The sequence below is a fragment of the Melopsittacus undulatus genome, chromosome 3 (assembly GCF_012275295.1).
Source record: "Melopsittacus undulatus isolate bMelUnd1 chromosome 3, bMelUnd1.mat.Z, whole genome shotgun sequence".
NCBI lineage: Eukaryota > Metazoa > Chordata > Aves > Psittaciformes > Psittaculidae > Melopsittacus > Melopsittacus undulatus.
Window position 1 is genome coordinate 51,306,305 of NC_047529.1, and position 15,968 is coordinate 51,322,272.

At 37.6% G+C, this 15,968-nt stretch overlaps 1 protein-coding gene across 5 annotated transcripts in view; it reads right to left on the reverse strand.

Moving 5' to 3' along the window:
* Positions 1-3,815: 3,815 nt before the first annotated feature.
* MAP3K7 (mitogen-activated protein kinase kinase kinase 7) overlaps positions 3,816-15,968 on the reverse strand; it is a 47,727-nt gene continuing 35,574 nt past the window's right edge. For 4 of the 5 annotated variants that reach the window (XM_031052631.2, XM_031052630.2, XM_005153096.3 and 1 more), the window contains 4 exons: positions 12,433-12,541; positions 9,608-9,669; positions 8,943-9,058; positions 3,816-6,989 (listed from right to left, as the gene is read on the reverse strand). In XM_031052631.2, the coding sequence (XP_030908491.1) occupies positions 6,809-6,989; positions 8,943-9,058; positions 9,608-9,669; positions 12,433-12,541 (468 nt within the window). In that variant the 3' untranslated portion in view covers positions 3,816-6,808. The remainder of the gene's footprint in view (positions 6,990-8,942; positions 9,059-9,607; positions 9,670-12,432; positions 12,542-15,968) is intronic. The other variant, XM_031052633.2, reaches the window with a different exon arrangement.

Below are 15,968 nucleotides of genomic sequence, written 5' to 3' on the forward strand. Positions count from 1 at the left end.
TCTCTGCATTCTGTTTGATTTCAGAAAGGGACTTTGTAGGTTCACTTTCTGTGAACCCAAAACTCTGCTTTCTCCCAGCCACTTCAATATGCAGATGAAGTAAGCACTCAAAGACATAGAGCTGCTTAAAAACGTCTAATACCTGCCATTAGTCTGATGTTCTCTCTACTAAAGATACTCTGAAAATGACTCACTGCACTGTTACAAAATTTGCTCCCAAATAAATCAAGTAAAGGCTCAACTTCCCTAAAGCCATCCTCTTTGTAATCAGATTTCATGGCTTCCTTTAGCAACTGCCTAATCTCTGTACAACTGCCTAATCTCTCAGTGGCAGAGACTAGACTTGTAGGAGCTGAATACAGACAAACATGAGATGTGTTGCATCAGCTAGCTCCCCTTCCAGCTCTGAGATTGGGCACCAGAGAAGGAAAACATGTCCCCAGAATCTGAGCTCTCAGACAATTACAACCAAGTTAGATTCTTAATGTTCATCCTTTTCCACTTCTTTCTGTCATGATTTATCACAATAGGATTCTGTTAAAAAGAAATCAAGTTCTTAGCCTGAGGTCCTGCTCCTGAAGTAGTCAGATAAATAAAATGCTTTATGGAGAAGCAAATTCACCTGCTCCTCCACCTTGCTGAAGTCACTGACTTGGAGAAAAGTTGCTGCTGCTGGTAGATCTCACATGAGTGTACTGGCTCCTTCTGCTCTTGGAAAGGACTAGCCCATTCATCTGTACCTGCTCAAAGCCAGGGAAGTTGTGAATGCTCCATCCCTGGCAGTGTTCAAGGCCAGGTTGGATGAAGCCTTGGGTGATACGGTTTAGTGTGAGGTGTCCCTGCCCATGGCAGGGGGGTTGGAACTAGATGATCTTAAGGTCCTTTCCAACCCTAACTATTCTATGATTCCATGAAAGCCAGCCAAGGCTGCGGTGCAGCCCAGGAGGTGCAGGATACATGGCCCTAAAGCCACTGAATTAGAGCAGCTGAGATTGAAAACTCAGTTTGACCTATAGCATTTCTTGGCCAGGGCATGCCATAATATGCCAAACAAGCCAGCCACATTCAGATCCCCAGCTGTGTGGTGAGGCTTTTTCCTCTTTTGCAGGTCTGAGAATTCAAAGCACTCAGGAGAACAGCCACGAAAGCTGCCACCACACTTGTTTCACTGCTTGGTTCCTTGTAGTGCACTCAGAGGGCTTATGCCAATACTAAGGGTGGTTTCCCTGATCCAGAGATGTCGAGATACAATGCGCTCATTGAACAGCACCATTGTTTTGTATTTTTTTTCCAAAACAAATAGCAAAAATCCCTCCTCAGCCATCCCTTGGTATCTACTGTTTTTGATGAGCATAATGACCACTTCATCATGGTGATCATTTGGTGATCACCTTAAACCTCATACTTTGCTACAGTTTCAGTGTGTTGCCAGCACACAAGCACATCTGGAGCAGTGCCTGGAGTTCTCTAACAAAAGCCAGCAGCATGGCTCTCACCAGCAGGCCTGCTGACATTTGGCCACTGCACTGGGCTCTGATGTACGGAACAGCTGCACAGACCAAAATGACTCCTTGTGCTGTCTCTGCCTCTTAGATCCTACCCTAGCACTTCATTGATAGAAGCAGTTTACGCCTGACAGACCTCAGAGGATGAGCTAAATTAGCTTCACCTCCTACCTCCTACCTCCCAACAATTCCCAGCTATGCTCTAGACACATTGCTAATGATGATATAATAGGACTCTGATTTCCATGCACCAGGTTTAACTTTTCGGAGACAGCTGTTAGAGAAATCCTATGGTGACAGGCACAGGCAGGGTCCTCTGGGGCCTTGGAGAACAAAGACATTCACAGGAACATTTCTGCAGTGGTGGCTTGGCAAATATGGGCATCCTTGGTTGTCAGGACACTTCATTCCCTCTCTTAGCCTCATCTTTGTAACTCAGTCTGAGTAGCCTTAAACATACATTGTATTGACATCAGCAATGCTGCAATGGGAGGTTCAGTGCCAACAGCTTTCTTTTCTTAAGCAGTTTTTTGGCCACTCCTTTTTTCACATTGCAGGAGTTACCAGGACAGTCACAAAGGCTCTCTGCACACTGCCCAAAGGTGGCCCAGCAGGTAGAGTCCACCTTGCTAATCCTCATGTAAAGAACAGACCCAGACATTGCTCATAGGTGTATCTACCTCATCACACGATCTTCAAGACTCCTACAACTAGGAATTGTTTTCTTCTAATTTTCTGCCATAAGCTAAAATCGTGCCCCATCCCACATGCTCAGCCCATAGGTTATATGAATGCAAGTTACTCCTTGGTCCTCTGCCTAAATACCACACGAGCAGCCTACATGCAGCTGCTCCACAGCCTCTCCCATTCAACACCAATGGGAGGGAAAAGTGCAGCTGGGAAAAGGGAAAACTATGGCATTTCCACTAGCCTACATGTCAGCGTTAGCAGACTTGTATTTACACAGGGAGCACTCACTGCTTAAGGACAGGAAAAGGTCCGAGGGAAGCCAAAGCGCTCCACTCCATCTGCTTCCAGGTTTTCCTCTCCCTGTGCTTTTTGCTTCATGAGACTGGACAGGCTTTAACTTGTCGCAATGATCTGCGCCTTTCTACTGTAAAAGACAGCAGTTCCCAAGTGTAAGAGTAACTGGGCTGCCTTTGTTCAAGTTAGAATGGGGGTATCAACAATGCACGTGCAATTGTGTGAACGCAACCCTTTTTTATCCCTCGGAGTATTTAAAATGTTTAGGTACTTAAGTGTAAAGCACACAGCTGTCAATAAAAACCTTCTTCATTAATGCTTGTTTAGGTTAAAGCCCTAGGATTGGCAGTGTTCTTCAAGTATTTTAAGATACAAATTAATTAATAATTAAACCCAAAGTATTTAGTCTAAATTCAGTTCTGTCCTCTCATTAGGGCAAATCCATGACCCACAATCAGGATACAAGTTCAAAGTCAAAACACTTCCAGCACATCTGTCCAAGTGCAGTGGGAGATATGAATCATCCCTGCAAGTAGGAAAGGGTTCTGCAGGCACAGAAAATAGCTGATGCACTCTCATGTATGCACATCTGTATTTATCTGTCTCTACAGAACTCAATCCTCACAGGTGTAGAGCACCACTCACCTAGTGACATTAAAGCTAACCATTTGATAAGATTTGATACACCCAGCTCTCTACACGTATGCACATAAGTCCATAACACCATGCATATGCGTGGGTATACACATACAGAGACTTACTTTTGCAAGATCCTCCTCTTCACCCAGTTCACCACTGGACAATCTGTATTTTGAGGATTGAGTGTGTCACACCTCTTTTTGCACTTACCCTTTCAAACTTCCCTGTTTGGAGCAGGGCACCTGAAACAGCTTAGCTGTTCAAAACAGCTCAGAACAGATTTGAAGCCTGATTTTGTGTTCTTCGCAGGCAAGGAGGAAGTTAAGGAGGGATGTTTCTGTCTGTGGTATGGCAGTGGAAACTCTCAAGCAGTAAAGTCCATTACAAACAAAATAGGGAAGTTCCATGGAATGGAATTTGTCTGAACTGAACAATGAAAGATGAGTGCTTATCTTTTTGTGGAACATGCATACGAAAGACATGGCATTCTTAAAATATCTTGATACTCAGTGATGAGTAGGATTATTCATCCTACACCCTACTTCTGCACACAGCAAGGGAAGAGCTAATAGAGGAAGAATTTTCTTGTGGTGGTGGGAACAACTGCATGATGATTATTCCCCACCCAGTGTGGGATTCCATCGGAGATCAAGGATGCCCTGGCAAGTGCTGGGGCATTACTACATGTTTGTGGAAGTCTCTCAGCTTTTATTAATTAGATTCCTGACAACACAGTAAAACCCTGTAGCAGAAAGCCACACTCTTCATTCCTGAATCATATGAAATCATTCATCATTTTATGTACAAGTTTTGAATTACAATCTTCAACTTCTTATCAGAAAAAAAAACCCTAAAAAGAGCATTTTGGCAGAACTGTACAGTGTACAGAAGCATACTTTCAATTACACAGTATCTTACAGAACACATACTGTAACAAAAAGCAGAGCCTGTTACCTTTTCTGAGAAGGCAGTGCCCAGACAAAACTAGGTGTTTCACTTCCGTTATTAGAGGAGCAGCTTTAACTGGACAAAAAAGAAACCCAAGAAAAACATGAAAAAATTCCTGAAAACTCCAGATAGTTTAACACAAAAATAAAAAATACATTTGTAAACAACTTTAAAACAAGAGCCTTATGAAAATACTAAAGGTCACTGAAAGTCAAGCTGTTAAAACTCTTCTCAGCCAACCCAAACCACTATATTCTACCCTTATGGTATTTTTTTTTTGCTAATGATACAGAGACTTAGCCACACAGAACGCTTCACTGTGAAACCTGGGCAAATAATTTTTCAACTTTTGGTAGAATTAAGAAAGGGACAATTTGGAAGCAAAAGGTCAAACTCCAAATTCCCTTTGAAAATTTGAACAAAACCAATATAACCCAACTACCGACTGGAGCAGAGTTCAACAGTGCATGGTAGCACAGTACTTATTTTACAGTCTGAGACCCATTCCAATGTAAACCCTAGCAAGTCATAAGCAACTGTTAGAAAACACTTCTGTATTATGTACCATCAAGTTAGCATTGCTTCCCTTACTCTAACTTGCCATAAAGTGATTCTTCATATACAATACTGATTTACCTGAAAACAGTGTCTGTGTTTTATGACAGAGCAAACTGCAAAAACTGTCCTGGGAAATGATTTTGTGTATGTAATTATCAACCATGCATGCGAAGTTGAGCATCAGTATTTATGCTGCCCTACTTCATGCTTCAGCGTGTGTTAAGTAAGCTGCTCATCACTGAGTGTGTCCATTTTGGTAGAAGGACAGATGTATGTGAACAGCAATGCTCTGGATAACTTGTGCTATTCCTAATACTACAGTTATTTTCTCTGCCAATTACATTTTGCTATAAATATGTGTGCCCTTAAGTTGATCCCAATATCAATTTCAGCTAACTAATCAAATTATCTGCTAAGGTTTTGGGAATGATAACCCTTCCTTTATTTAAATAAAATGAGGGAAGGGTTTCTGACTCCCAAAGGTTTGCCAGTGATAGATTTATTTTCAAGACAGGATGACACTGTTCAGTAAAATGTTCATCATCTTTCTTGTCCACAGATAAGCACAAGAGTATTGATGTTTTTTGTCTGCTAGGTAGGAAGGGGAAGAGAAAAATACTGTGAGGTTTTTACCCTTTTTTCCAAGTTCTGCTCATGGGCTTTTGTAAATAATTATTCATTCGTAGCAAGTCCAATTTCAGATCACTTCTCTTGTATTTCAAGAGCTCAGCAGCTAAATGACAATTTTCTGTTTCCCTTTTGCAAGACTGTTTCTTAGTAAAACCCTGCCCACAACTGAGCACACCGAGAGCTTATGTAAGGAATAATTTCTCATTATGTTTAGAAGTGCCTCATTTTTGCACCAGTTAAAAGTTAATTCACAATCCAAATAACCAATCTGCAATGTAAACAGGTAGTTATTTTCTCCCATGTAATAACAGTAAATAATGACACTGATCATTACATATTCTGCTTGAGCTCATTAAAAGCAATTCTTCAGTCATGAAGACAGCAGGCATTCTGTGATGGACTTCCTCTGAACTATGTTCAAATGAGTGGAATAACTGAGATTCCTGATGGAGATCTAAGCCATTTCCCTCATTCTCTTAATAGCTTCCGCTATTTGCATACTCGACTCCATTTCATAATTTGATTTAAAATAAATTCATTTCCCCAAACCCTTCTCCTCCCTAGCTAAACAAAACTTATTTACATTTATGGTAAGTGCTTTTCAGCAAATAAGGTTTAAGAAAAAAACCCCAAACAACCAAAACCCAAGAAGTGGTATAAGGGAGGGAGCAAGTATTTAAAGTTTTGTATTAATTTGATTTCTGAATTTTCTTCAAAGATGTTGTAGGGACAAAACTTTAAAGGTCTTAAACACACTTTCACACAATTTTGATTCCCCCTCTCTTTTATAGAAGCGAACAACTTTGCTCAGTGAATCTCCTTCCTAATGTTTGCCCAGTAACTGAAACTGCATGTCATTCCCCCCCAAGAAAGTAAAGAAAATACAGACTTTTACTTCAAATATTTTATGAAAGCAAGAGTACAAGAAATATATTAGTCAAAATGCAGGGCTTATCAAGCACTGAACCAAGGATGCTGGCATCAGTTTGCCTACCATTTTGCACGTGGAAAAAATACACTATGTCTAAAGGTAAAAGGCATTACTAATGCATCATGAATTACTCTAGTTGGCCAGCATCACCTCTGCAGCTTGATGCATGTTTTAAGTCCTGAAAATAATTGTCATATTAATAGTCTGAGATGAGACACTGGAACAAAACCATTCTTAAACAGGGAAGTTTTTGTTTTGCTCATATCGAGGTAATACCAAAAACTAAAAACAAGATCTTATAATTTAGCAGCCACTTTAACACTTGTTAGGCTAGCCTTCACACAAGGAGCATGCATACAGCCACTGTTCTTGCTTTAAATTGAGTGCTGTTGGTTAATTCAAGTCACTGTTCTCTCACCTTATTCAATTAACCTGTTGAACTGGATGTCCACCATAGGAAAAAGAAAATTAAACGATGGTAAGTGTAGCAGACAAATACAGATCACACCAAGAAGCTAACACTCATGAGTTGTCATAATAAGGGATAATAGTAACAATTAAAAAAAAATCAGTCTTTTCTGTGCATATTTTTCATTTGAAAGGTCCCAGGAAATCATGATGTGCCTGGCCGTTTCTGTTGCTGATTTCTGATGACCTCTAATTGTTTTTTGCATTGCTGATAGTAAGTTGAGAGACTTTTGTTTTCATCTAACAGCTTTTTATGTTCTTGTACCAGACGGGACGTATTTTGCTGGTCTTTTTCATCCTGGTCCAGTTCTGCTATTAGTTCTTGTCTAAAAGTAATAAAAAAGTAACCGTCATTTAGAATCTATTTCTATTTGTAAGATGACTTCATGTGTTTCAAATCAGTATTTGGTTATCAGTCTGAACTCATGGCTGGTGATATTTTGTGTAAAAAAATTTAAAACCTCATTCTTTACCGTAGCCTGGAGAAAAAAAAATCTCTTCCAAATCAAATCCATATTTAAACTTTAAAACAGCTGCTTGCCATAGCCTCAGTCTCTGAAATTGTCCTTTATGTAATGTCTTTCAGATGTAATTCTACAGGTCACAGTAAAACAGCTAAGGATCCACACACAACATCAATTCATTCAACTCTAAATTTGCTGAACTACATGTGTATTTAAAAATTCAAAAGGCAACTTAAAAAGACAAAATTGCAGTAATTTTGGTAACTTCTTAGTGAAGTGCTGTTTTCTATATGGACTTGAACTTCTTAAAGCAGTGGAAAAGCAGAATCAAATTATTTTTGTAACTGTCATTTCACTTAATTTATGCCATAAGTGCTCAATATGTTTTTTAGCAACAATTTGAGAGGAACAAACACACTGATAAACTTACTATAAATTATCCTGCAAAACTGATGTAGCAGTTTGTTTTACTATTTGTTTATGAGGTGACAAGAAGGCAAGCTGCCAGCAATATTTCAGCAACAAAATAGTAGAGGAGAAAAGTTCATGTTAATTAATTGTTGCCATATGGTTTGTAATTACAGTTAAAGAAAACTTAATCATTCTATAAAGACTGAACCAGTAACTACTTCAGCCAGCATTGAATTAATCAATCACAATACCATTTTTTTGTTTTAACACTTATGGGCAATTATGGTCTAAGAAAAAACAGTTTGGGAGAAACATGTACACAAACTTCCTAGAAAAAAAGATAAGGTAGGAATCTAAAGGTAGCAAGTTAATGGTTTTGAAACAGAAATACATTTTAATGTAATTTATTGACCTTTAGAGACAATGGAAACAAAACCAAATTGAAGATCTTCAAGCCAGCTTCAGCATCTCCTCGTGAAGTCTAAAAATTCTAATTGCGCTTGAAAACTAAGGATGCTAAGCCAAAAGCAAATAGATGATAGGTCAATCTCACAGTAACTTTCCCCCCCTATTCTGTATGCTATTTCTAATGTAGAAGAGGTTTATACACACATTTTTCTCATTAGCTATTCCACAAACACGAACACAAGCTCCTCATTAACAACTGCTTGCCTGCAGTGGCTCAGATACTGGTGGGCAACAAGCTGATTACTTGGTCTAGCATGGAAGTATGTATGAACTCTCAGAGCTGCTCCCAAGATTTAGGAAACAGAAATTATAAGCACAACTGAAGTTCTGAAACTTGGTTTTAATCCAACATTACATGCAGTTGCTTCACTTATAGGCAAACAAAATTTAAGAGGAAAGAGTTTATTTCTGGTGCACAAAGCTGAGAAGGTACATAATGGCTTTTAAGTAGTAGGTCCTACACTCCCAGTAGAAAAAGTAAGATGTGTGTTAATAATATAATTGTAAATGCAATGCTTGCAGTCAGATATAACTGAATAAAATTAATAACTTTGAAATGTTACTCAAAATTCTATAATCCATTAATCAAATTGTTATCTACAAACTAAAACTGGAATTCTTTTACTGGACAGTGTTGGAAATAAAATTCCAACATTCCTTGACAGTCCAGACTCTTCATTTGAGATGACACAAATATTACTAGTATGTTAAATACACAGATGTGCCACAGACTTTGAAGTAGGATTTCTCTAGAAGAGTCCTGATATTGATTAAAACTTCCAATCACCTTCTCTAAGCATCTTATCTGTACTGAACAGCTCAGTATTTCTATGAAATGTTACTTCATAAAGCCAGAAATAAGTTACAGATAACAGAGTTGGTGTAAATAAAAGAAACATACAGAAGAACAGAAAAGGTTAAACACATTTAACTTACTTCCTCTGCAACAGCAATGCAATTTCTGTTTGAACTTTCATATATTCTTGTGCCATTTTGCAGTGCTGTTCAAACACAGCCATAGATTCTTTGGAGTTCGGGCACGGTGCTAGAGGCTGAAAATAAATCAGACATGTTAAAAACTAATGAACCGACATCCTAGTATACAGTGTGTTAGAATGTCTCTGCAGTGTATTTATAACAGCTTTTCAAAACCAGTAAGCTTTTAAAAATAAGTGTTAAACCATGCCCTGAAAAATGTTACTGCAATGATGTCAAAGTTGACTTAAACCCCAAATCTATAGTTATTGACCCAATAGTCTCTCCATCACAAAAGTCAAAGTAGTATTTAACCTCACACACAATAAATAAAGGGTATACAACAATTTAATTCAATAACACTCAGCAAATAATGTCTTATTTTGACAGTCAAACTCAGCTTATATTTGGTTTTAGGGATCATGTTTCCCAGGGCCTGTTTTTAATAGCTTGATCAAATCTGAGTCAACCAATCTCAGATTACATAATATATTTTTTTAGCCTTGGTCGAAAGTTAGACAGAATATAAACACAGATAAATATGCAGCACTGTATTTTGCAGCCCAAAATTCACACATTATAATAAACTAAAAGATAAAGAATCTAATAAAGCATGTATTTATTACCTGTAATTGATGATCTAATGTAAGATATGCCATTGGGATGGAGTTATCTGACCCATTGGTCTCTGTAACAATACCAAAAAAATTTTAATGTATTTTGAGAGCTAATTCTCTTCTTACAGGAAAAAACCAAGAATTCTAAGTAATTTCACAATACACAGTCTGAATGTGAAAAGGCAAATGGCAATAGCAGCGCTCCAATCCCAAGGCAGATGAATCATTTTTTCTGATAAAGTTAAGAACTTCAAAAGTATGGTCTGTCACACCAAGGAGTAAAGATTAATGTTATCAGCCTACACTTCTAAAAGCCATGTAACAGCATACAGGTTTCTTAAATACTATTTTTATACAGTTTGCAATCATGCTCTCTATTTATAAAAAAATTGTCATTTCATTCTTGTTTATGAAAGATCAGCCAGCCAGCCCATGCATCTAATGATTTTAAAATTAGAAGCTGTGCAAACCAGTTCTGCCAAAACAAAATAAGCACAACCTCCTGCTCAGTTTTGAAACCTGCTCCCAATGAAGTCTGTTAGGTTCTTCCTCACAATATGCTCCAGGGCATCTTCTCTGCTCTGTAGAGATACTTGTGGGTAGCAAGGAACCCAATAACCAATCTGTCTCCTGGGCCTGGCTGCTCTCTTCTTGCATTGCAATTACTCTGTATTTCTCCAGTTCTTTCATTCCAGATTTTAACATGGTTCTGAATTCTTACAGATCCTACCTTTTGGTAGCCCACAATCTGGGGATCACAGGGTTACTGTTAAGCTTTAAGAGATACAGGAGTGAAGACACATGGAGAAACTACTGATTTTATAGCTGCATTATCGCTACTAGAGGATTACATGGAGGAGGGTAGGTGGGAAAAAAAAGGGGCTGCTTACCCATACCCCAATAGCACCTGCCACAGAGTAGTCGTGGTAGAGAAACTAAGGTGTTGCCCTCAAAGACTATGCTATCTCCAAGAGCAGCTTCAAAAGGAAACAGAAATAAGAGGGTAGAAATGAAGAAAAAGTGGTTAAGTGTATGCTTGTAAGGAAACTGGAAGGTGGTACAAAAAAAAAAAGAAAAAGAAAATAACCCTAAAACCAGTGCAGTATCTTAAGTGAGAACAGTATAAAAAGTCCTTCTCTACATGAAACTATTACCATATATGGAATACTGTTACATCAAAGGAATTAGTGTAATGCTTCAAATATATCCATACATGCAAAATACTTCAAGATGACATTCCCAAGCCTTTCACCACTGCGTCATGGAACTGTAATCCCACCTGCGATTGACCAGATTTGGCCACATCCCGATTTTATTATTTTGCCTCATTAACTTCAAAATGGACCCTCTTTTCTACAGAAAACTAAAATTATTTCTCTCTTTAGAAATTCAAATGATTCTTTTTTCATGGACTGCATAAACCTAACAAGAAAAAATATACATGTGGTACATTCTGTATTTACCCGAGTATAAGGTGTGTAATTTCTGTGGGTCAGAAAACAGACCTGACATTTAGCTGTAGTGCAGTGCTGCACATAAGGCCAAAGACTTGGGGCAAATGGTCTTTCCACTGGCATACAATCAGCAACTTTCAGTTCCCAATGAACTATTGACTGGGTAAGAGTTTGCTGCCACATAAGGCAGCAACTTTCGTTAAGTGCTCACTGCCTAAAGCAACACAGGACCCATGCTACACAAAAGAGGAAATAGTGTGGGTTGTAGCAGTGGACAAGAGTTTTGGGAAATTATGAGTGATGAGGCATAGAGTGCAACCAGGTAAAGTGACAATGGACAGAAAGAAAAAAGTACAGAAGCAAAACACAAGAGTATGTTGTTCCCTCCCACTAAAACAGGGTAAGGGGAAAGTACACATCTTACATAATCATATTTGGTAAAATACAAGTGTGCACATATATACACACACACGTATGTATATGCTTGTGCAAAAGTCAGTCCACATGGAAGTTTCCATTTCACAGTTGGTTACAGGAAAAGAATGGAAGAATGATCAGCCAAAAATGACACAGATCACATGAAAGAGATTTCAAAATTTGAGGCACTGTGAGGTACCAGCTTGAGTTTAACATTGAACATGTACATTCTAGTGACAAAAATGTAATTCTTCTTCGTATTTCTAAAAAGAAAAATTTGTGGGGATCCACTGCTTTCATGCAGTACAGTACTGGTTCTTTTCATAATGGAGTGCATGACAACTTTTAAAATTAAGTTGTGCTATGTAAATTACATGTATTCTTAATGCAATTTCATAACAAAAGAACAGCAATGCTATGGAAATATTTACAATACTTCTGAAGACATGTGTTAGTTCATTTAAAACCCAGTAAGGCTGCTTGCATATGTACATTCTGCATAAGCAAAATTACAACACAGATCAAAAATAGAATAAACCAAGCTGATACTCACCTACATAGCATTTCACTCCAGAAGTCAGAGAAATGAAAGCTTTAACTGTGCATTCATGCTACAATTGCACAAGACTAAATACTCTAAAATCTTTCCTTAATCCCCTAAAACCACACTACAGTCAAAAATCTCATGCTAAAAGACCTGCATTAAATACTATCACAGTACATACAGTACTTTAAATGCAAAATGCTTGCAATTTTATGTAACTTAATAGAATCTGTATAAAAAAATCCTTGAAGCCAGTGTGCAAAACAAAGCAGTAATGTTTTAATTAAAGCAGAACAAAAATGGACTGCAACTTTCACTGCTTAATTTTGTTCAATGTCTAGGCACACATGCCATGCCATAATCTAATAAATATTTCCTATTTTTAAATGCAAAAAATTAACTAACAAACAAAGGAGTACCTGCATCATCAGGTGTCCATGGATTACGAGCTGGCTTTTCAGAGGTTGGTCCCGAGGTAGTGATCATTCTCACACTAGGACTAGACGATCTACTGCTGTTTCTACTCTCCTGAAGTGGTAAAATAAAATGACAGAAGTTAACAGAAGATCATTTTAAGGCTTAAAAAACCCCAACCAAACAAAAAAAAATACCCAAACCAACAACAACAAAAAACCAAACCCCCAAAACATTAATAACAGAAAAATAAACGTGAAGAAACCTGAACCTATAGTCCTACCAAATACTCCCTTCCACAAGCTTTTCCCCTGAAAGATCTCCACGTACTCTGATAAACTTCACATGCATTGCATTGACAATTCCATCTCCCTTTCTGCTTCATCTTTATCATAAAAAATAAATGGATACAATTTTGCTATTCAGCATAATACAAAGCAGTGCTGAACAATATACTTGAGATCTTTATATAAATGTGTGACATGATGTCTAGTCAATTTTACAATTCCATTCAGTGAAATCTAGCAGCTTTGTAACATTGGGAAGAAATGAAGTTTGTTTCCAGTGTTTAATCAATGAATGGACCTAAATTCAACTAAACGAATGCAGCTTAGTAACTATACTAGACTGCAGTATATGAATCTACAGTTTTCTTATGGTTCTTAAATTAACTCAGGGGTTATGTGATTCATCTCCAGAAAACATGAAAAACAGTATTTAATCAATAAGGATCAAGAAATCAAAGCAGTTAGAAAATAAGTACATTATCTCTCAATAAAGCAAATCAAGAACTAAAATAAAATGATGTATGAAGTTCCTTTACATGCACAGCTTGACTCCTCCAGTCCTTTTGTTTACCAAAAGCGCAAAAACCTATCATGAAGACTTCATTATTCTACTGAGCTGCTTTTTCAGAATTATTAGTTACAGTTTCTTGTATTTCACATACCCCCTTCACTGACATAAAAGTAACAGAGTAAAGGAATTCAGATTACAAACCCCAGTGAGTTTTACAGAAAAGAATGAAGTAAAAAGATGCTATTAAAATATAACTATTTTCAATATGGTGTATTTATCATCAAATGATTAAAGATCTTGTTTTTCAAAAGAACCACTCAAATATACATTACCTAGAAACCATATTTCTTCATGACTCTAATTTCCAAATATCATATCTTAATTTGACTTCTAAAAGTCAGGATTTCAGGCAACTAACAAACCAGAGTAACAAGATTTTGCACACTGAAATACCCATTATTTCAACTGCATTATGCTAGCCCTGTAATTCTTATTAACCATTCAGTGTTTTATGTCAGTAGCCAGAAAAAGGGCTATAAGCTATTGTAGAAAGAATCCAATGGATGATATTATCAGAAAGATGGTTATTTTCAAAAAGCTTTTGACTTGGAGTCTTTGTTAATATCAAGCAAGGTTTAAGTTGCTTACTGTCACTGTCCTGAGATATGAAAGATAAACACGCTCTACTGATGTGAAAGGTCAGAAGACAGAGCATTTAACAGTGTGTAAATCCTTTAAGCAAAAATTTGTTGGGTATCCACAGCTGATAGGAAAGGGCACCTGAAAAGTACTCTAGTTACGGTAACTTCTCAATGCTGTACCAGATTCCTTGCTGTACCAGATTGTTTTGGTTTATCACCAGGAGAAAAACCCTTTTGCTCCATAACATTTAGACAAAATTACTGGAGATAGATACAAAAAACTGGTATCTGAAGCATATATAAAAAGCATTGCAAAATTCAAGGGAAGTTCCCCAAAGTGAACACCTGTCAGATTACTGCATTGAAGTGTGTGTTAAGTGAGCTGCTTTAGGCCTACTACCAGCCCCTCTGAGAGGTAAACCAGAGCCTGTTCTCCAGCCACCAGCTTCTGCTACACTTTTACAGGTATCCTTTTACCCTGGCTTCCTCTGGCTGTCTCAATACACTCAGACATGTTTTCAGGTATTCTCAATGCCAGGCGGCCAAACCCACATGACCTCGTTAGCTTCCATTTCTCAGACCTCCAGTCTTGAAAAGCTCTCACACTCCGAGGAATAATCTTGCCCCAGTTTAATTTAAATGAGCAACCCAATTTAAAGAAATCATTGTTACTAGCCCTCCTCAGCTAGGATTTTATCTCACTCTGAAAGGGCAGGAAATAAAGTGTATCTGTGACCAGTTCTGAAACTGATGCAGACAGAATGATTCATCTGTATAATATCAGATCCCCTAAAATATCACACTTAGGCTGCATGCATGTGGGCATGTACATTCATTCTAAGCTTGCTTCTCAACTGTTCAATAAAGTATGTGTTTTTTTTAAATATATTTTTATTCCACTTCAAAGTAAACTGTAAGAGCTCTGAAGGCCCAGCAACAGTTACTAAAAAAAAGCATGAAAGAGGAGATAGTTTGGTATTAGCTGTAGTGCTGTGAAGGAGAATATACCAAAACAACTAACCCAATAAAAGATTCACAGGCAAGGACATGGATACCTTACTAGACACCTGATCATAACCTGCAGTCCTTGAGTGATTATGCCAAAAATCTCAGTACCTGTAAAAAATACCAAATCCTGTAAAGACTATTCAGGGTAAATAGCAGGTTTCCTGTGTTCCTTCAAGCACCAAAAAGTTTTTACGGCTGCAGTTCAGAGTCTGCACATCTGCTTCTGTGTGTGTTACAGAGGTGTTTAGGCAGGAGCAGTAATGCTGGACAGGCGGCACAATACAATGTTTTAAAAGGCAGGTACACGGAAATGGAAACATGGAAGAAATAATTCAGTGCAAAAAAAAAAAATTGGTGGAAAAATATGAACAGAGAAACACATGAATGGAAACAAATGTAGCATTTGACTGGACAGAGACAGTTGCATCAGTGCTGCTCAATGTCACCTGGAGTAACGTCCAGTCTAAGGTCATCAAGCACTAGAGAAGTCTGTGAAAAATCAGACTTAAACATGCTCTCAACACCAAACCACACCAAAAGCTGATCCAGTGACATAAAACCTTTGGCTTCACGTATTTTTCTATCCAAACTGTTGATGTAAAAGGCTCAGTGGAGTAGTAAAATCATTGGCAAAGCACTATTACTGTCTGCACTTGATAACATGAGTAAGAGCAATGGTGGAAAATGCCTTAAGTGTCTCAACAGAATAAAAAGCAGCAATAACCAAGCCACAAAACCCCCACGAAAAATTTTCTTCTGACAGCAGACAGAAATAAAATACACACACTATCAGAAAGCATACAAGAAGGTCAGGTTAAAACAGACCAGCAGTTAAGTAGGGATATGAGAGTCGCACTCCTTCAGGTAAGCAATCCAAACTACGGTATATTTATTATTAGCAGTATATTACTGGTATTATTATGATGAGGTGTTTTTCTCCACCTTAAAAAAAAACAAAACAGAAAAACAACAAATCCATTCCAAACTGGAAAAATGTTCCTGATTAAAAAAAAAAAAAATTAGTTACAACAGAATCATTCTCTATCAATATAGCAGCAATTTTCAGGAAAATCACATTTAATAAAAGATTTCAG